Source organism: Protopterus annectens, chromosome 3.part0, assembly GCF_019279795.1.
Source record: "Protopterus annectens isolate FY-2018-M chromosome 3.part0, PAN1.0, whole genome shotgun sequence".
NCBI lineage: Eukaryota > Metazoa > Chordata > Ceratodontiformes > Protopteridae > Protopterus > Protopterus annectens.
This window is the reverse complement of record NC_056731.1, coordinates 121939995-121962989: the sequence shown is the minus strand read 5'-3', so window position 1 is coordinate 121962989 and position 22995 is coordinate 121939995. Positions and strand designations below refer to the sequence as shown.

Here is a 22995-nt window from a genome sequence, read left to right as displayed (position 1 = left end):
AATACCTTTCCCAAAAAACATACACACAACACAAGCACACCAAAAACCTTACAAACCTACACTAAACCTTACATACACAACTATCTATGCACTAACCTTAACCCAAATCCTAACTCTAAGGTCCGTCACTATCGCACACTTACCTTACCCGCACCCTAACCCTAACTCACTTAATCCACCCGTAACTCTCAAGTCTGTCACTATCGCACACTTACATGACCCACACCCTACCCTAGCATCCATCCCTTTCACACACTTACCTTAACATGTCGGTGTTCTCAGTGATGGGATTCTCAATTTTTGGTCTTCTCCGTTGTCGATCTTTCGGTGTCGGTGTTCTCGCTGTTGGCGTTGTGGACTTTTGGTGTTTTCAGGTAGACCTATATATATATATATATATATATATATATATATATATATATATATATATATATATATATATATATATATATATATATATATATATGCACATGTATGGGTCTACTTCACTTAGTTGAACTGCCTAGTCATCGAATACCTTCTTGTCAACCCTTTTTTGTTGACGATACACTTCAGCGAATGGACTTTTCAGTGAAAAGTTTCCCAGGGATAACCAACAGTAGGCCACCATCTGGAAGTTGCCCTTTTCCCCACTGTAGTGCAATCTTGGACTTGGTATATTGATGTGGGGGTGTTGTGGTGTAGCACCCCCACCTGGTTAGGTTTTAAATTTTACAGTTTTTTGACATCGCTAGGTTGGCCGACCTTTGGTTATCCCTGGGAAAAGTTTCACTGAAATGTCCATTTGCTGCAGTATAACTTCAACAAAAAGAGGTCGACAAATAGGCATTCGATGAATAGGGAGTTTGACTAAAGAGGTCGACAAATAGGCATTCAATAAATAGGGAGTTTGACTAAGGGATATGTTTTATATATATATATATATATATATATATATATATATATATATATATATATATAGATAATCTTTATGAAAATGAACTGAGAACATACAGATGTCACATGGAGCATGTGTGTGTGTGTGTGTGTGTGTGTGTGTGTGTGTGTGTGTGTGTGTGTGTGTGTGTGTGTGTTTTATGTATGGGATATATGCACAATCATCCACTTTGCATGCAAAGTTTTGGAAAATTATCCTTGAAAGAATGCTAGAATTACTGGTATAATGTATAGTTTGTGACTGGAAACACTGGACCAGTTCCCAACATGACCATCACTATTATCTCACAGCTCAGGTTTAAAAAAATATATATATATTTTTTTGCAGTGCATAAACATCCTTCCCAAGTAAAACATAAATAAATAGATAAATAGACAAGTAAAACATTTTACTAATGCATTGTATTTTGAGCCATCTGCTTTGCTGAACTTCTCAGTAACATTCTTCATTCACATGTCTGTGCTCTAAATACAACTTATTCCAATTCAGGGACAATGGGGAGCAGAAGCCTATCCTGGCACTCACTGTGCGTAAGGTAGAGAAACAATTCCTGATGTGAAAATCTATCAATCACAGCATGCACATGCTCACTGACTGACTGATTCTCTGACTCACTCAACTATTCACTTAAGATATGCATGTCCATGAACAATTTAGAGGATTGCTAATTCACCTACAGCAAGTCTTTGTGATATGAGAAGAAATCGCCCTGGGGGCAAAAACTTGTAAGGACAAAGGGAGAATTTGCATTCTTCACATGAAGACACCCAGCTGAGAATGAAACTGTTAAAAAGGGACTTTAATTTACCAGTGCTTACTCCAACACTATTGTGTTTACCTCAGTGAACCATTGAGCAGCTAAATTCAAATGAACTGAAAGCCATTGGTGGTGGTCACCATCTCACTGTATTACATTTAGTACAAAGAATTCATGATTTGTTGTGCATGTCATTATCTTTTCTAACAGGGATAGCAGAAGGAAACATGGAGTAGATGTACAGATTGCAAAGTTATACTTTATTTTAAATGTGCAACTTACTCCTCGGTATCTTGCAAATATATCCAAAGTAATGCCAGCATCGGACAGAATACCAAGTCCCCTTTTCTGTGTGGATCACAATACAGTCATCATCATCTCCTTCTCCAGATGGCTGTCCACTTTCCCAGTTCACTAGGTCCACAGGTAACCTGTCCATCCATAGCCATTCACCTTACAGTAAAGAAATGCAACAAACACAAAATAAGCTTCACGTTATATTTTAAAGCTTAAGTCAGTCAGTGGAAGGCATACCTCATACCATGCACTGGAAAATTTAAGTCAGCAATTCAAAAGCAATTAAAACTAGCAGGTATGCAGTTATTTTTGTCTATGGTACAGTGAATGAATAAATCACATTTTACCATGAATGATGGTGCTAGAAGTAGAAATGTCAAAAAAAGCTATTCACATCAATTTCCTTTCAATACAGCTGAAACTTTCTAAGATATTACTTTACTACAAAAGTGATTTAATATGTCAATACTATGAACTAGATTAAAAAAGAAGTCTGACTGGCAGTATAGTCAACAAGAGCTAGAGTCTGTTGCCATAATTTTTTATTTATTTATTTATTTATTTGTTTATCCTTTGTCGAACAGGTTAGTCCAGTGATGGCAAACCTATGACACACTTGTCAAAGATGACACACGCCACAAGGTTTTGGGTGACATGTCAGCGATGACCAACACCCGAGTTACCAAAGACAATGCTTTTGCATTCATTGCTCATGCAAAGTGCACTGAATTATTTTGGGTTTGGTGTTTCAAAAGCTCCTGGCACAAAAGATTCTCCATCACTGGGTTAGTCCAACTAGTCTATTGGCCTCTTTTAAGGAAAAACTTGAGGTGATATTTATACTACTAGGGTAAATTTGGCCATGACACCAGGGAACTTTCTCTACTCTTTCCTCTTTGGAACCACTAGATGGTGCCAGAAGGCTGCTACAGCAACAAGGACGCTGTCTAAGGGAAGCAGCTGCATGATGGAGGAGAGAAAAAGCTATGGAGAGCTTACAGGCAGAAAATGAGAATTTCCAGGAAATTTTATTTTATATGAAGAATCAGAATGGAGATGAAGATTCTTGTATGGTGGATGAAACAAATGATCAGAATTTAGCTGCCTCAGTGGAAAATGAAGTAGCAAACTTTATTGGAGAGGTACAAATAAAACTGGTGTCAGTAAGGCTTATGGATGATCTGTTGTTGAAAATAATTGAAAAGGATGATCCAGGTAACTGTACTACTATGGGATGGGATGGCAAATAACTTTTTTGGTAATGCAGAAGTAGAACCAATTGATGAGAACTGATGCAGAGAACACAGCAGTTAAAATGTACGTAGTAGTGACAGAGTAAAAGAGGAAATCAGCAACAAATTGAGAAGCAGTTTGATTTTTGCGGCAGCAGAGAATGCACAATTAAAACCCATGCAGCAGTAACAGCAGGTAAAAATGAGAGTAGCAACAAACTGTAAGTAAAAGTGTTTATAAATAAGTGAGGGCCAAATGTGAGAATAAGAACAAAAAATGAGACTGACATAGACAGTTATTATGTACGGACTGATCTGGTAGCTGTTTTGGGAGTTAAAGCTCAAGAAATATGGTCTCATACATATAGGGAAAGAGAATTTATGTGACTTAACATGGGCATCTGAGGGACTGATGAAATTTTGGAACTGTGCCAGATAAAGGACATTTATGCGTGGAACAATTAATTGTTTTCTTGTAGTAACTTAAATGTTAAAAATGTTACTTTGCAATTTAGAACTGATGAACTGGGAGAAGATGTTATTAAAATGCATGTGGAGTTTGTGTGAAACTATTGATATTGTAAAAGTTAGAGGAGAGTGAGAGTGAGAGAAACTTATAAAATGGAAGGTAAAGGTTGGAAGCTGTTTTGAAATGTGAAAAAAACATGGTATAAGACTTGTCAAGTGTTATGTTTGTGGCTAGTCATACAGGGACATTATGATATGTTGGCCAGCTTAAATCATGTTTTATTTGTGGGGACTTTTCTCATTTAATAAATGATTCTGATGATGTACAATATAACCAGTGTGGGTAGAAATGATATACATTAAAAAAATGTGTAGATGAATGCAGGATGTGCAAAAAAAGGGATCCATTTGGATGGACTGTCAAGAGCAAACAGTAAATAATGAAAAAGTAGTAAGGGAAAAATATGCATGAGGACAAACAAAAGCAGGCTGAGGGAGTGAGTGAACTAGATGAAAAAGAAACTACAGGAAAAGAAAATATATGGGGGGAGGAGAAGGTTTGCATGCAGGAAGAGAGGGCAAGAAAGGGGATCAACACTAAGAATTTTTCTGAAGTTTTAGCCAGTGAAAAATCTTACTCTGATGATCAAGGATTACTTGTACATAAAACCAGAAAAATATTAAATGGGGAAAGAATTAAATACAAAAATGAATATCTAAAAATATTTTTCCTAAACTTAAAGAGAAAAAAAAGCAATGATTTTAGAGTAGTTTAGTAAATGGCAATAATATTATTTGCTCTGTTTGAAGGATCGAGATATTAGAATGGTATGCAAAATATGATGTGGATGTTGACATTGTGTTAGATGATGTAAGACTCCTGGCAAGTGAAGAAAGACTGCAGATGAAAAAAAAAAATAGTCTGGGAATATAAAATAGGACTTTCGAAGTGAAAGTTGTTCTGGAGTGGCTGTTTTATATAAAGAAACAGTGACAATACTAGATTCAACATTGGTAAGGATGCAAAATGTAACTGTTGTGACTGTGAGGTAAAGAGAACATGTTTATAGAATTATAAAATTATATATATATATATATATATATATATATATATATATATATACAACTAGCTAGGAAAAAGAGAGAATCTATTTAATTAAATATTTAACTATGTGGTAGTCATCATAAACATTATAATTGCAGGAGATTTTAATCATGATTCAAGATGAAGATGTAAAAAGAAAAGGCAAGATGTAAAAAATACAGAAAGTAATAACAATTTGGTAAATTAGCTGTATGGAGTAAAAGGCAATGGACTTACAGAAGGGGGGCACTTGGATATGAAATTGATTATTTTCTATTATCAGAAGGCTCTGGGGGTACCAGATGGCGATATAGTTGTGATGGGTTTATAAGACAATTTAACAATATGGATAAGGGTTATAGAAGAAAGGGAATATATTAAAATAGGAAAGGGAACAAAAATAATAAATGAGAAAGTATGGTGTGAAATTGAAGAGTGGGAAGTATAGCAGTTATGGAAGGATCGTATAACCATGAAAGTCTTCCATAAAAAACGGTCTGAATGGTGGATTGAATTTAAAAAAGAAGTGTTATTTTTTCAATGGCAGGATGATATAAGAAAGAAACAGAAGGTGAAATATGGGACATTTTATATAAATATATTGGAAAATTTAGAGAATAATACAAGAGAGTATTATGATATAGAAAAAGAAATGTATAAAATAAATCAGAAAGATTTAAAGTATTAATGTTTAAACATCAATAGTATTTACAGGAGAGAACGGAGGAGGTGTCTACATATTTAGGTAAAACAGTAAAGGGGTACATTAGTATAATGAAAGAAGTGAAAAAAAAAAGTAAAAGGGGAGGTAAAAAGAACACAAGACCAAATTGTAAATATAGTAGTAAAGCACATGGATAATATGAGTAGGAGTACAAGGATGGAACATAAGAGAGAATGGAAAGTGAAGAAATTTAAGGAACAAGTAAAGGAAGAATCTGATAAATAAATTATTATTAGTGAAGTGGATGAAGTACTTAGGAAATTAAATGTTGATTCTGTATCAGGCCTAGATGATAGAGTATATAATGTACTAGAAATTAATTGAATGGCAAAGAGGATACTTTGTAACTGTACTGAATGAATGGTTGAACATTTTGGTAATAAAGAGTAATGTGGAAGGATATTAAAGTATATATGGAAGAAAAATGAGAAAAAATTAAATAAAAATTAGAGACCCATCACTCTAAATAATACAGATAATACATTTTCATGAGAATTTAAAAAGAGGAGAATGGAAGGATGAGTAGTATTTTATAAGAATGTATATGGGATAAAAAAGAAGGGATGTTGAGAATTGTTATGGGTTGTGAGATAAATTGTAGATGATGTTATAAGTAAAATGTATGAAGTTTATGGTAGGTGATAATAGTAAGACATTTGATACGGGAGGACATAATGCTTTGTGGAATATTATGGAGAAGTATGGGATACGTAATAGAATTCTGTATGCCAGCATATCAGAATAACAGAGTGAGAATGTTAGTGAATGTGTGGCTGAGTAAAGATATACGCATGGAGTGTGGTATAAGACGAGGATGCACCACAAGTGGAATATTTTTGCAGTGATGATGAATGCAATGAAGTAGCTTATGAAATGAAAGACACAAAATATGTGATGCAAAAGGAGATGGTAATACTAATTGCTTTGACATATATGGATGATATACTTGTGTTTGCTAAAACAAAATATGGATTAGGAATAGGAAATGACTGAATAAAATTAATTTCTGTGAACTGTTGGAAAGCTGATAGACTTGCTGTGCAGAGTTGGAATCTATTTCAAACTGATAAGTACACATTTTGCCACTTTAACATGCACTGTGTTGTATTTATACACTTGCCTATTATTTATAGTGGTGCTGTATTGTTTCTGTTTCTGTCTCTTGTGTCTCCGCTGTGTTTTTTTCTCAGGGTGGCTCAGGCTAGTTTCAGGGAGGGGCTTGTTGAGCCAGCCCACATCCTAGCTGTTAGTCATTGCCTGAGGTGTATTTCATTGTAATTCCAATACAGATTGCATTTCTGTGAACTGTTGGAAAGCTGATAGACCTGCTGTGCAGAGTTGGAATCTATTTCAAACTGATAAGTACACATTTTGCCACTTTTACTTGCACTGTGTTGTATTTATACACTTGCCTATTATTTATAGTGGTGCTGTATTGTTTCTGTCTCTTGTGTCTCCACTGTGTTTCTCTCACCCACCCTCCCTGTTCTTGTCTTGGTGTTAATCTTGGTGGCTTTGAAACTGCCCACCCCTCTTGTAAGTTTGTATTTGGATACTCCTTCTGGGCTTATCTCATTTGCTCAGTCAACTGAGTGCAGTGAGATCATATTTTGATTTCAGGCACTCCTACTGTGTACAAAGAGAGCATATGAGAAGGACAATCCCTGTAGCCTCTTAATCCTGCTGTGTTCCCTCCCTCGAAAAAAAAAAAAAAAAATATATATATATATATATATATATATATATATATATATATATTCAGCTGCTCTTACTGTAACTGTCTTAGTTGCTGTTCTGCGGGCTATCTGTTCAGTTGTTATTACTCTGCACGTATTACTGCTTGTTAGTAGCCTTCTAATTTAATGCCTTCTGCACTTGTTTTTTAGTCATTTGTTAATTTAATTGCATTTAATTAAACTGTATTTGCTGTAATATTGAAATATGTGTGCTAGCCTGCAATGCATTTGAATTGTATTTTCTGCTGTTTTAGCTGCTTTTCTGTAAAAAAAAATCCTAGCTTGTTTCCTGCCTTTCCTGTGACTTATCTAGTCCAGATACAGACTTGCTGTAGCCAAGACTCTTTGTAAGCTTCTGAGCCTCCCCCCCCCAAGCCTTCCTGTGTTGGAGGGAAGCCTTCTAGCTTATCAGTGGGAGTGGTAAGCATCAGGTAGCCTATCTACCATGGGAATAGTGGGTTTTGGCCCATAAATTGTAGTTTATTGGCCATTTAGGCAGTTTTCCATCTCTTTCAACTTGCTGGCTTAAAAGCCTACGTTAGCACTTGTTCCCCACCTTTTCTGTAACTAGTCTAGTCCAGGTACATATTTGCTGTATCCAGGACTCTTTGTAAGCTTCTGAGCCCCCCAAGCCTTTCTGTGTTGGAGGGAAGCCTTCTAGCTTATCAGTGGGAGTGGTAAGCATTAGGTAGCCTATCTACCACAAGAGCAGTGGTTCCTGGCCCAGAAATTGTAGCTACTGGCCATTTGGGCAGTTTTTTTCCCATCTCTTTCAACTTTCTGGTTTAAAAGCTGCACTTGTGCTTGTTTCCCACCTTTCCTGTTACTAGCCTAGTACAGATACAGAGTTGCTGTATCCAGGACTGTTGGTAAACTTCTAAGCCCTGCAAGCCTTTCTGTGTTGGAGGGAAGCCTTCTAGCTTATCAGTGGGAGTGGTAAGCACTAGGTAGCCTATCTACCACAAGAGGAGTGGTTCTGGCCCAGAAACTGTAGTTTTTTGGCCGTTTGGGCAATTTTTGTTCCATCTCTCTCAACTTTCTGGTTTTAAAGCCCGTGTTTGTGCTTGATCCCCACCTTTCTTGTAACTAGTCTAGTCCAGGTACAGATTTGCTGTATCCAGGACTGTTTGTAAGCTTCTGAGCCCCCCAAGCCTTTGTGTTGGAGTGCAGCCTTCTAGCTTATCAGTGGGAGTGGTAAGTACTAGGTAGCCTGTCTACCACAAGAGGAGTGGTTCTTGGCCCAGGAATTGTAGTTTATTGACCATTTGGGAAGTTGTCCATCGCTTTCAACTTTCTGGTTTAAAAGATCACATCTGCGCTTGTTTCCCATCTTTCCTGTAACTAACCTACTGGAAAGCACTAGAAAGCCTTAAACTGATATAAGCCTTCTAGCTTAAAAGAGAGACTTTGGAGTGATTGAGTATCAGTTTTCTGTATTTTCTTGCTGTACTTAACTGTTTTCCACCTAAACACTGATTTTCCAGCACTTATTGTGATTTAAAATCTTGTTTTTTTCACATATTATACTTATTTGACTGCCTGCACTTTTAAAAAAGTTGTTTTTTGTTTAAATAAATTGTTTAACTGTTGTAGGCTACACACTAAAGTGTGATAGCCTCTTCTGATCGCTTGTAGTCATTTAAAGCTGTTTTACGTGTACTTTTTACTGTTTTTGCCTTATCTTTTCAAAAAAATAAATAAATAAATATATTGTTTTCTGCCTTTCTAAGCTAGTATAGTCCAGTTTTCAGGCTAGTGCTGAATTCAGGGCTGTGTTTCAAGTTTCTGAGTTGCCCATACCTTACTTGGATAGAGGGAAGTTTCTCTCTTCACCTGTGAGAGAGGGGAACTTTGAGCAGCCATCTGTCCCTGGAGGAGTGGTTCCAGCCCAGAAGTTAGTAGATTAAAAAGACGCGTTGCACGGTTTTGTGCGCCGGGCAGCACCGGTTAGCTAGGGTTAAATTATCCCTGGCTCCACTAAGTCTCCTCTTCAGTTTTTCACTTGAAACCAGTCTAACTCTCAACCTAAGCACTCAAAAAGCATCCTACAGTCCAGTACTTGCTCAGACCTAATAGCAAGCACTAATATACCCCGACACTTGACTGCCCAGCAGGGCAAGGCTCTTTATCCACCCCTCACCAACCAAGTTACTAAGCAGCTCACCCTACTATTCAGGCATGACCAAAGGGCAACTTCAGGTGTACTCTCCAGTCCAGCTGGTGAATTTGGGTATCCTGAGGAGATGTTACAACTGCCTCATGTACACAGACAGCCCTTTCCTCTTACCACAAAACACTAACATATGTGAGAGATGCAATTATACAGTTAAACTGGAGGCTAAGGTATCTCCACCCAAGACTGGAACAGACAGTCATGAGGAGAAGGTTAACACTTGCACCACACCTCCAGCCTCACACAGACCTACTAAACCAGCACTGGCAAAAAATACACATAAATACACTAAATCATACTCGAAGACTCTAAATGAAAACCTGCAAAAGCATCAGAGAGCTCCAAAGCAGACACCCACAAAACCTGCACCTCCTGTCAGAAAGCAGGCAACACATAAAACACAAAATCAATGTGCGCACAATCACAGCCCTTAAGGCGAAATAACATACCTAATACACTAGTAATAGGTGATTCAATAGTCAGGCACAATGACCCCCCACTCACTAGGCTGGACAAGAAGAAGGTTACTGTTAGCTGCCTGTCGGGAGCCAGAATCCACCACATAACACAAGCACTCAGGTCACTCCAGAACAAGTACAAATATGACTCTGTCATTGTTCATGTTGGTGCGAATGACCTGAGCCGTACCTCCCTGGACTACATGAAAAGAGACATGGAAGAGCTCTCTAATCATGTAGCCCAGGCGGGTATGACCCTGACTTTGAGTAGCATCCTGCCCTCACCAATAATGATACCTTAGTATAAAGAAAAAAATGATCAATTTCAACAATTGGCTAAGCTTCTGGTGTCATTCAAAGGGGTTCCAGTGTCTGTCAGCCTGGGATGACATGCTCGACAAGCCACTTTGCTTCACAAGAGACGGCTTGCACCTGTCACCCCTTGGCTTTAAAATACTGTCCAAGGCTCTTGCTGTCCCCATAGTGCCTTTTTTAGGCAAGGCTCAAAATTCAAACCCACCTCCGTAAACAGCACAAGTAAAAAATTGAGGGTTATGCTACTCAATGCCAGGAGTTTAAATCTCAAAATGCATGTGTTCAAAGCATCCTAAGTATTGTGAACGTCGACATCTGTGCAGTAACTGAAACCTGGTTCAAGGCTCCAGAGAGCACTCCAGCACTACTGGGCTACAACTCATACCACACATTTCGACCAAAGAACATGGACCGAAACACAAATGGAGGGTGTGTATCCGTATTCATCAAGGATACCCACACCTCCAGGTTAGTGGTGCAGCATGATACTTCTGAGATCATCCATGTGCAACTAACATCGGGCAAATCTGCAATGCAAATTGTGCCCTGCTACAGATCACCCTCCATGACCCAGGAACACTACTCCGCCTTTCTGGAGACACTGGAAAACATGAAGGTCCTACCGAACACCCTGATCTTGGGAGATTTCAAACGACTTGAGTACAAACTCCCAGGCTCAGCGCTTCCTGGAATTTATCAATTCAAATGCCCTGGATCAGCTGGTAAACTCCCCTACCAGAGGCCACAACATATTGGACCTGGTCATCACCAACATGAGCGACAGGTGTTCCATACCGGAGGTCAACCTGTCACTGGTTAGATCAGACCATAAACTAATCACCCTGGATATCCACACCCCACCACCACCCCCAACCAAGGAAACCACAGTGAAAAACTTTTCTAAAGCAAACTTAACCTTACTTAAGGTGGAGGTGGTAAGTTTCACAGCCCCCACACTAAAGGATAACACTGCCCAAGATGCAGAATCCTTTACAATTGCACTCTATGAGCACCTACAAGGATGCATGGATCATGCCATCCCCAGCAAAACCAAGACTCACTCCCCTAAGAGAAGGAAACCAGTCTGGTGGACTCCTGCCATAAACAGGTTATACAACAAAAGGAGGAAACTAGTTCAGAAAAAAAGCAAATCCCAAGAAGGAAAGACATCCCTGATCAGTGTCAGTAAGAAACTAAGGTCCCTCATAAAATCATCCAAGGCTAACTTTGAAAGAAAAATAGCCAAGCATTTGAAAGATAACCACAAAGCCTTCTTTAGCTATGTCAAGAATCTAAGTGGCAACTTGCAGATATGCTCTGAGATGGTGCAAAATAGCACAAAATATACTGAACCTACTGATATTGCCAACATACTGGCAGATAGATTCAGTGCAAACTTCACCTCCCTCTCACCTTCAAAAGGGCCTACAACAATACTGGAAAAGTGTAGTGTCCCGGAAATCACAGAAGCACAGGTGAAAACAGCCCTTTCAAAATCCAAAAACATAGCATCAATGGGGCCTGATGGTGTCCCAGGCTGTGTCTTGCATGGACTACAGAACGAACTAACCCCTCACCTAAACACGCTATTCAACCTCAGCCTCTCCACAGGCTACGTGCCCATAGAATGGCGCACAGCAAATGGTTATTCCGCTCCACAAAGGAGGAGCCACAACTGACTCTGGTAACTATCGCCCCATAAGCCTGAGTAGCCTGGTCTGCAAGGCTATGGAGCGCATCATCATGGAACTCATTAACAAAGACATTGGGAACCTCCAAACACTTGACCCAACCCAGTTTGGCTTTGTTAAGGACAGATCATGCCTACTAAACTTGGTTGACTTCTTCGAGACAGTTACCAAGGCCATAGACGAGGGAAAGGTAGTTCACACAGCCTACCTTGATCTTGCCAAGGTGTTTGACACCATTCTTCACGCAGGTATTATAGAAAAACTCACTAGCCTGAACATAAACCCCTACGTTACAAGATGGGTTGCCACCTGGCTTACAGGCAGAACTCACACGGTAAGAATAGCGGGCTCCAGGTCTGACTCTAAACCAGTCACAAGTGGTGTCCCGCAAAGCTCGGTTCTAGGACCCCTACTGTTCGGCATATATTTCTCAGAAATGCAGGCAAACACAGGAGGACTATGGCTAACCAAGTTCGACGATGACTGCAACCTGGGAGCCATAACTGACTCTCCGGCTGACACGGACATCCTCCAAAAAGGCCTTACTGAGACAGACACCTGGTGTCAAAGTCATGGTCTCAAGCTAAATTGCAAAAAATGCATAGTCATCCCATTTGGGAAAAATAAAACACCCACAAATTACCACATAGGCGGCAGCCCCCTTAATACAGAAGAGGTAATAAGAGATCTGGGGACCCAGGTAGATAGTAATCTCTCTTTTGACAATCATATTGCCAAAGTAGTTAGGAAATCCTTCTATGTGGCCCATCTAATTACTAAGGGGTTTGCATCTAGAAACAAAGAGGTTATAGTGCCCCTCTACTTGTCACTCATCAGACCCATCATAGAGTACAATGCCCCATTTGGGATGTACCTCACAAGACACTTCCAACAGCTTGAAAGACCACAAAAGCACCTCATCAAGAGGATTACTGGCCTCAAACATATGTCCTATGCAGCCCAACTGAAAAAACTCTGGCTGTACTCAGTGGCATATCGCTTACTCAGAGGTGATGTCTGCCTGACTTACAAAGCCATGTCCAACTCAGAATTGATGGACATGCTCCACCTAAAGAAATCCAAGTCACTGCGAGCCACATGCTCTAGTGCGCTAAACCTCGCCACAACAATAAATAGAACATGCTGGAGGAATAGATTCCTGTCACAGAGACTCCCCTAGCTTTGAAACAAAATTCCTAACTACATTAGGCAGAGCCCCTCACTAACACTCTTCAAGAGAAGCCTTGACGAGTGGATAGGTAACAGAAAATACACCCCTGGGATCACTTCATTGGCTCTGCTTGACAGAGGCTCAGTTAATTAATCAATGGGGTGGCGAAAGCCGACACACTCTAGCTAGGCTTATAAATGCCCTCTGGCAGATAGCCTAGTTCCTACCTATGAACCTATTAAAATTTAGGGTTTGTATGATGTGCTGAAAATTGGGGTGTGTGTTTTTCAAGGACTGAATTCTTTGATAAGAATTTAATTTAGGACAAATTGTATAGTTATGATGAAATGGGAAGGGTAGATAAAATAAATGAACAAAATATGTATTCTGTGGAGGATATATATTTCAGCATTCAGGAAAAGGTTTATATGGTGAATTAGGTATTAATGGGAAAAATAATGAATATGTCAAATGTTTATATGAACCCAGTAAAATATGAAAAGGAGATTGGGAAATTGGTGTTTTCAAATGAACCCAGTGAAAATAGGTGTGCTGTATATGAATGAAGATGAAAAGTGTTTGGGGTTATAAAATCCAGTTGTGAAGCTTACTGCTTTAAACTTGTATACAGTATTAGAGTGGGTAAAGGAAGAGAATGTTGAAATATAAGCACAAACAACTCTGGGAAATAAAAGAGAATAAGAAAATCAGAGAAACAATATGTAAGCAAAGAAATTAAAAATTATCAAGAAAAACTAACATGGAAGCTAAAAATTGAAGCTATGGAGAAAGATAGAAAGGTGTACTATAATAATGTGATGAAACAATATTATTAAGTAAATCCATGGAAAAACTTACCAGAAGGAATGATTACAGCCATTAAAGTAAGTAAAAAAAGTTGTGTACCAAGACAGTAAAATGCCAGGATTTTTTAGAGAGACTTGTAATAAATAACTTTCCAGTAAAGAGAAATATGCCATAAAAAGAAAGTTGAAAGAGTGTGCATATTTTTTGGGGAGAACAAACATAGCATTTTTTTAAAAATGTAAAATAGTGATTAAACTCTGGATAAAGTTGTGTGAATCATTTTTTGAGAATACTAATGATCTAAACAACAGACATATGAATATGATTCTATATGGGTGTGATAAGGGTATGAGAACAGATTAAGAGATAAGGGTACATTATAATTTATTTTATATAATTTGGCTGGCTTGGAATGAAATATTTAATGAATTTTTATTTAATGGGAAATGGATTTTGGCAAATATATTGTGAAAATCAGATTATGGCTGTGGAAGAAGGATTGTGGGTCAATTATGGAAGAAAAAGAATAAGGATGTTATAAGAAAAAATGAAAAACATAAAAAAATAGAAATGTGCACACCTGCAACTTTGTAAAAAATGTTTTCATGTTGTATTAAATAAAGGACTCCTACTTTTTACATTAGACTCTGTGGTATCTTTTACATCCACCTGCACTATCACCAACTCAAATAGAAGGGCTCTTGGTTTAACAATCTCCTCTAAAGGATGACACTTAGGAGGACCCGATGCTGCAATGCACTTTCAGCAATCCATCCATCTATACAGTGAGAGGATAGAACCCATAGTCTTTTAAATATTAAATATCCTCTGCCATTTTCTATTAGTTTATTGCTTTGGTACAAACAAATGAAATCTGTGAAAGTAAGGGTGTTATTTCTCCTGTGAAATGCATTTCAAATATGTACTTTTAATTGACTTCAGTATGGTGCAGAAAACTGGGCAATGAAGAGTGAGCAGTTGTGGAAGCCAGCAATGATGGAGATGAAGTGCCTGAGGTGGATGAAAACAGACAAAAAAATAATGACATCAGAGAAGAGGCCAAAGTAACTCCAATTGCAGAGAATATCAAGGAAAACACGTTATGGTTATTTGGACACGTGCAGGAAAGTAGAAGATGATTTGATGAAGATGACTTTGGGGAGACAGGAAAATGGCAAGAGGAAACAAAGATGTTCCACAAGGGGATAGATTGCATGACAGAAAACCTGTGACAGACATGATTATCAAAAAAGGTAGACTAGTGGAATTGAGTTATTAGAGATGTCAACCATTGACATGATATGCTGACTCCATGCAGAAAATGGGGAAAAGAGAGTTGGTAATCTGGGCCAGTATTTGCCACTGTAAAGCTCAGTTTGGACTACTTTAGAGAGGCCTCAAGTTGCCCCCTGCCTTTCTACCATGCAGTTATCCCTCCATGCTGGCTTCCTAAATTTAAGACTATTTCAGATTAGGCATCAGAAATATATGTTATTACTTCATAGGTTCATAGATTAGTACTAAGCTAACTGCTCTTGCGAGCCATTTTAAGCCTAGCCAATTATCCCTTGTGAGACTCAAACCCTGCACCTTGTGTTTGTAAGGCAAACACCTTAACCATTAGGCCACCCTTCCAACATTAAATTAAAGAAAAATGTTTATTTATTAGCTTATATTTTGTCATAAAATGTGTTAAAACAGAAGAAAACTACTGGACTCCTGGATTATTTCCCAGATCCAACATCTACTGTAGTTCCTCAATTAGGGTCTGTTTAACTCACTCAGCTACACTATAAGGGTAATCTCTGATGGGCCATTTCAAACCTATGTTTATATAGTGCTTCATCAGGTGGGGGCACCCTCCTTGGCTTACCAGAAAAAATGATTCCAGACTCCTATAATGCTGCCCAGATCCTGGCTAGGAGATAGATACACACTTTTTCCTTGTCTCCCTTCTTCACCCCTTCTTTTATTTTTTCTTTCTCTTTTTCTGTCTCCCCCTTCCCTTTTTTCTGTCTTCTGACATATACCTTATTCTCTGTCATTCGTCTTGTGTATTCAAATAAGACAATGAGGTTTGGGTGTTCATTTAAGATGTTTATTACATACAAACACGGCAGGATGGATGAATGGAACATAAAACTTAAACTAACTAAATGACTGCTACACACATACATGCTTTCACTCCAGTTGCTTACATAAAATGGCACTCTGCTTGCACATGCTCAGTACTTATATGCACGGTCCCACAAACTACAGTGGCTTTAAAGGTACAACACACACATTATGATCTACACTCACTTTACATCTCATGCCAAGAGTAATTCATACTGTAAATATTTTGTTCCTTGTATCTCATTTTTTTCTACAGACACATTACATAATATGATATTTTTTCAGTGCACAGGTAGACTTCTCACAGACTGTACTGATTAGATTCTTTATCTATCTACTTAGGATTCCATTTGTTTATGCTACATTTATTCATGACTTATGCCGCTTTGTATGCTTGCCCTTATGTTATCAATATTGAATTAACAGTAATTAAATTTTACTGTTTCTTTGGTTATATTTTCTTCTCTATATAGATTAGTGTTTTACCTTAGTTAATGTTCTTTAAAAAAAATAAAGAACCAATCTTTGTAAATGAAGTACTCTCCATACTTCAATGTCTTTGAGAGGTGTTGCAGACAGCTTCATGCAGAACCTGTTACTAAGAAGCAGTCTCATTTTGAAACATGAAACCTGATAAAATCTTTTGACTAATCACAGCCGCTAGCCCTCACCTTCTATGCTCATTGCCCTAAGATGCCAGACAGCAGTAGACAAATGAGTCAGTGAGGCTTCACTTACTGGTAGTGGGAAGATATGGGGGGTGGTAAAAAGAGCATGAACAATTTATAACCTCCATTATATAGTCTCACCTCATATTACCCCTTTCATCCTGCACTAGCTTCCAATCATCTCCTGCATTTGCTCTGAACAGTTTGCATTCCTTAACCAGTTCATTTTCATATCCTGTTATAGCCAGTGTGTTTCCACAAAACTACATAAAACCGTTGAACATCCACAGTATACCCAACAAGAATAATAGTAATAATCCCAACACAAAAGAAAATGTCTGCTGTACTAATGAAACTCAGAACTACAAGGGAATAAGACCGCTAGTAGGAACTTGCCTTTGAATTTGCTGTAGTGCTTCTCAGGCAACATTATGGACCACAAAATACATAATGACCCTGACATAGCCGGGTGTGAGGTCCCTTGAGGGGAATGGGACCCTATTGGTGTAAATGGGTCTGATTGGACTAAGACAGGTCCTGTCAATGATACAGAGGATTATAATCAGGTTACTGATCCTAACCGACTTATTGTGTGTTTCAGACACAGATGCCAAGAAATTAGCTCTCCAGGTAAACCTTGGCATCCATGTTGAGAACTCATAATAGTAGGTTACGATCAGTGATCCGATCATAATTCTTTGTAGTCCATGGAGCTTTATCTGCTCCATGTCATACTAGCTACAGTAAAGCACTTAGCGGGAACTGTCAAAAAGGCAGTGTAATATAGTCCCTTACATTTACAATCACCTGCCAAGCCAGATTTTCACAGACTATCCAGATTTTTGCCTCATATGCTTTGTCTTTTCCTTATAAAGTCAGTGGTTGTCAGACAAATTATTGAGGTTTAAATTCATAAAATAATGACATACGTTTAAGTTTCAGATGTGTCCTTCAGAAAATGCAGGTGAACATGTATCCTGTCATTCTACCAACTTTCTAAGTTTATAAAAGGAAGTCAGGGACACATTATCTGAACTGATAACTGGCAGAAACATATATTTTATTCTGCAGATTTTACTGCTTAACCTGAAACCTTACCTTATCCACATAAGCAGGGGCTACATAACATTTGTTAAGATTGGGTCTCAGGTCACTCTAGCGCTTAACTGATTTGGGGCATAATTATTCCATGCACTACAATGATGATATGACAAATACTTTATATTTTGATCTCAAACCAAATACTTGTCTTCAACTGCAGTGGTGACTATATTATTAAGGGTTGGTTTAGTTATAACACATTACCTTCACACTGAAATCAATTTTGTGATCTGATTAAGAAAAAGAAACTGTATTGGTTCAGATCAGAAAGTTCAGTATTTTGAGGAGGACAAAATAAAGCTAACAATAATTTCTCTAAGTAATGGCACAACCACTTGTTTATATGAATGTTACACTGAAAGCTTGTCCGCTCTTTTCTGTCTGTCTGTATCATGTTTTTTAAAAAATAAAAATGGCAGAGCATATTATATTATTTGGATATTACATACAGTGATTTACTGTACTAGCAATCACCAAAATATTCAACATGCCACTGTCAATGCTTCGGCCTTAAGCTGCACAGTAGACTTCTTCTTTGTTATCATAAAGATTTGTGAAATCTGTTTAACGTTTCCATCTACAACCCGATATACTATGAGTTCAAAAACAAGAAATAAGTTCTACAGCAAAAAAAGGTTCGAAAACCCTAAAATAAGTCTAAATATTCCCCCATTCTTTCAAAAGGATCAGCAAAGCACTAAAAGCTTCCATCAGTGAAATGAATTATAAACATGAAATGAAACCAGTATCTAAAGTCTAGACAAACTCTAAATCCTTCTTTTATTACCTCAGAAAACTAAGTAATTATACCCTGAAGTGTTATCAATGAATCCATAGTGGCATCACCCACTCAGACCCAAAAGACAACAAATATTCTGGCTAAGTTTCATGTAAACTTTACCCAGGAAACAATCTTCAATAATCTGAAAACCCCTTAATCCTTGGCATGACCTAAAATGTAAAGGAAGCACATCCGAAGTATACTCTCAAAGCCAGAAATTTAATTTCATCGGGATCAGGCAACTTATCCAAAAGCCTAATAAATAGTGCCAAACATGTCTTTGTAGAATCCTTCTTAATATTATGGTCTGAACCTAGCCAAGGGTATGTCCTAGAGGTACAGAGAACTGCAACTGTGATGTTTCTTCATAAAGAGAACCCCACCACAGACCATGGGAACTATAGACCTATCAGTTTAACCAGTCTGATTTGAAATGCCATGTAACATATCATATCTGACTCAAAAAAAATGCAATATCAACAATACCATTCACAAAAAAAAATGCAATATCAAAAATACCATTCACCTAGACCCTCAGCAGTTTGACTTAGTCTAAGTGAGTCCATGTCTAGGTAACTTAGTAAACTTCTTCAAAAGATCACTGAGGTATGAACAGTAATCACTCAGTCCACACAGCCAGCTGGATCTGGCTAAGGCTTTCAGCACCATCCCCCATTCTATTATTGTAAATAAGTTAAGAGACTAATCATTGACCTGAACACAGATGGGTGGATAGCAAACCTGCTAAAAGGTAGAACCTATATAGACAAAAGTAGCAGGTGCCACCTAAGAAAGCAAGAGAACAACTAGTGGTATATCTCAGAGGATTGGTGCTGAGATCCTTCCTATTTGGCATATACTTCTCAGACCTCCAAACTTTAAATCCAGGCCTATGGCTAGTGAAGTTTGCTGATTAGTGCAAGTTAGATATTATTGTTCTGTCATCCACTGATATGGTGTCATTACAGCAAGTACTGAACCAAGTATTTGTTAGACTTAATTTGAGTCTGCAGTGCTTTATCAGAAAAAAAAATTATGAGGGGCATCAAAAATGGGGGGAGGCTATGATGTAAAATCAGGAACAGATGAGAAATATGCTTTTCAGTTTGTGTTCCCCAGCTTCATTTTTGTTTAAATGTGCATACATAATATCATAAAGCAGAGGCACAACTTATAGGCATGTGCATATTTGAGCAACAGTATAAAGACAGTCAGCGATAATTTCAAGCATTTGAGCTCATGTGATTTCTGGTCCAGAATGTAAGGTGACGTCATTATGCATGGTATAGTATTCTCTGCAAATGTAAGTGCCTGTACAGTACTGTTCTTAGAGATGCACTGAATGCCTTGGGCACTGCAGTAAAAGTATGCTATAATAAAATAGCCACATTTGCAGTAAACTGTAACAATAGTTCACACCAATGTCTAGCCCTCAGATATTTAAACTAGTTAGAACTACTACATCACCTAACTCTATCTTAGCTTACTGCAATACAGACTTCTCAATAAGCCTGAACATTGCTCAGTCCTTAACAAGTCAATATATTATTACTCAAATATAATTTTGCACTCTAGAGGAAAATCTCTAATCACTATAACCAAATCATCTAATACTGCAGGTAATTCTCAAAATTCAAATAGAGTAGCTAAACTATGGAACCAAATCCCACCACCACTAAAATCCATTGAGAATATAGACTTATTTAAAACACAACTAAAATGTCATGTAACAAATCAATGGAGCTACTTCTCTACATCTCAGTGATAAATGCCAGTTTTATCTTCAGCTATATATTGTCACACCATTTCTCTTCTATACCCCGCACCCACATCTGAATACTTTTAGAAGCATCTCCTAGCTACATTCATTATTTTGTGACACCGGTCACCCCCACCTCTGTCTTCTAATATAAACCTTGTTATTGCCATTTATGTAATTTATCTTCAAACCTGCTTTACACACCCCTCCTCCTACCTAAAATATCAGCATTTTCTGCCCACCTAGTTCTTTCCCTCACTTCAATTTCTTTGAATTTCTAAGCAATACTCGCATGATCTATAAACTCTCTGACAAACCCACCTACAGATGTCTTCAAATGCTCAATGTTCAACATGTATTTATGCATGAATATCTTTTATACTGTAGTAACTGGCCCTGTTTTTTTCATATGAATGTAATTTAATTAGCAAATACATGTGTAATTGTTAAGGTATATTATTTAATGTTGATTCATGCATTTTACTGAATGTGTGTTTAAAAATGTTTGCAATATGTTAGGGATGTTCTCTTTGGGTGTCTGCTGAAAAGAGATTTTTGACTAAACCCACTCACTATGTGATAAACAAAAGCAAAATAAATAAAATAATATAAAATTAAATTAAATTAAAAAAAAAAAAGAAGTAATGATAGTGGCTGTTTTAATAGGGGAGGGAACAAATATGCTATTTATTCTGCTTGTAAGGAGAGCTATGCTCAATTAATCTTTATATCCATCTTAATAAAAAGGATAAGTTCAGGGGCTTTAAAGGGTTTCTATAAGCCCCCTTACAAAAAAGAATTAACCAAAAACATGACAGAATCTTTCAAATTGTTACAGCGCAAATAATTGTCAACCTGTGCTAACTTTGTAACATTCTGAGTGCTACACAAATGTACTGGTGAGGTCCAGTGTTATAAAATAATGTCAGGCAAACAGGGATGTTGGCAAGCATATGCTATATATATGACAGCATGCAAGTAACTGCTGAGGGGTTAGTATAAAGAAATACTTTATCTTTGTGTTTTATCACTCTTCTTTCATGCAGCCTAGTCCATAAATGTGGCAGTCAGATAAGCTATGGCATCCTACAGTGAGGTGCTATATACTGGATTAACCATTCTGCAGGTTTTAAGCTCATTGTCATCCCATGGGACAAGTAGAAGAAAGTTCCCTGATATTTAATGACTGCAGTGGGAAGAACATTACTGTGAGGTGTAGAATAGCAGGTGCAGAAGGGATTGCAATGGGTAAGAACAGTAGCAGGAGTTTTTTTTTTGTAACCCTAACAGGCAATTACATATAGACAGTAAATATTTGTTGTGGGGCTAAAGGAGTAATTTGCTCCTTCTAGTAACAAGTTCTCAATTTTTGTTAGAGTTCAAAATACATGCTGCATACTATATTATATTTATTTTATTACAGATGAACATTAAGTAACTAGGTCGAGTAAAGGGGGAAGGCACCACAGGTGCAAAGTATTAGGGAATGCGATTAGCCAGTCTTGACCACGCTTTAGTGCATATCAGCATTTAGAAATAAGTGCTGGCATTGCACTTGCATTTGTATTAAAAACTGAGTGCTGTATCAATAGATGTGTAATATAAACTATAGCAACTACTTGCTGCATGCAGGCAGTTTTCTACACCTTAAAAGAAGTTGAGAAAAGAGCTTATTTTGGTGGTGACACATGATTAGGAGATGACACTAAGTACAAAAATAGCAAGCTATGCCTCTGGTAAGCAAACAACAAAATAGCTACAGTTGCTGAGTAGGGAGGAAATTTGTTCATCAAAGTGACTGATTGTCATCATTTTGTAATTATTCTGGCTTTGCAGGAGTAATGTGATTTGTGTGAAGCAAATTAAAATAATTTGACACAGCTTGCATGAAAGAGTTAAAATGCACTACTATGGCCATTTTTTTTTGTCACAGTCAGACATATGAATTGTACATAGTCCACAAACGTGTTAACACTGGGGAGCTGTCTGTGTTCAAACTTCATACTCAAATGGGATTAAAACAGAAGCAATGCAGCATACCATAGCTACTGTGTGTTTTTTTGTTAAACAAACTTGAAATGCATTACTGTGACCAGCATTATATATATATATATATATATATATATATATATATATATATATATATATATATATGGATTCACTTCAGAACACTGAAAGCCCACAATCTTGAATCCCAAGACTGACACAGATGCTGGTGAGTGTGTTCTACATTTATTATTGCAAATAAAAAGTGCATGTCATAGTTAAGGTGTAGGTCATGTACACGTATAACACACCTACCCATAATGCTGTGCATAATTCCTGCGAGACCATGCACATCTCACTAATGTGATTAGCTGCCTCAAACACATGCAATACACAGACCATCTCAAATAAATGTGGCTACACTGTAGTGACCATTGGATAGGCAGAGTCAATACACAACATGCACATAACATATACAACTATGTCATACACAGAACATGTTAACATGCTACACATGAAGGATTCACAAACCCTCTGTAAAGTCACACTCCAGTATCCCAAATGTCATCCACACAGCACATATAATATACCTGAGGGGTAGAGGCCTATCATGGAGCAGTGAAGCACTCTGCAACACACAACACATTCATGTTAGGGAATGCTCCTTATTGGCCTCCTTAAAAACCCATGTAACAACTGGTTGTGAAATGGTGAATGTAGCCATGGTAGTGCAGT

At 37.7% G+C, this 22995-nt stretch overlaps 1 protein-coding gene across 1 annotated transcript in view; it reads right to left on the bottom strand.

Moving 5' to 3' along the window:
* The window catches only part of LOC122796778 (macrophage mannose receptor 1-like), a 2090270-nt gene that overhangs the window by 137886 nt on the left and 1929389 nt on the right, over positions 1-22995 (bottom strand). The window contains exon 28 of the mRNA XM_044065506.1: positions 1977-2147. Coding sequence (XP_043921441.1) covers positions 1977-2147 — 171 coding nt within the window. The remainder of the gene's footprint in view (positions 1-1976; positions 2148-22995) is intronic.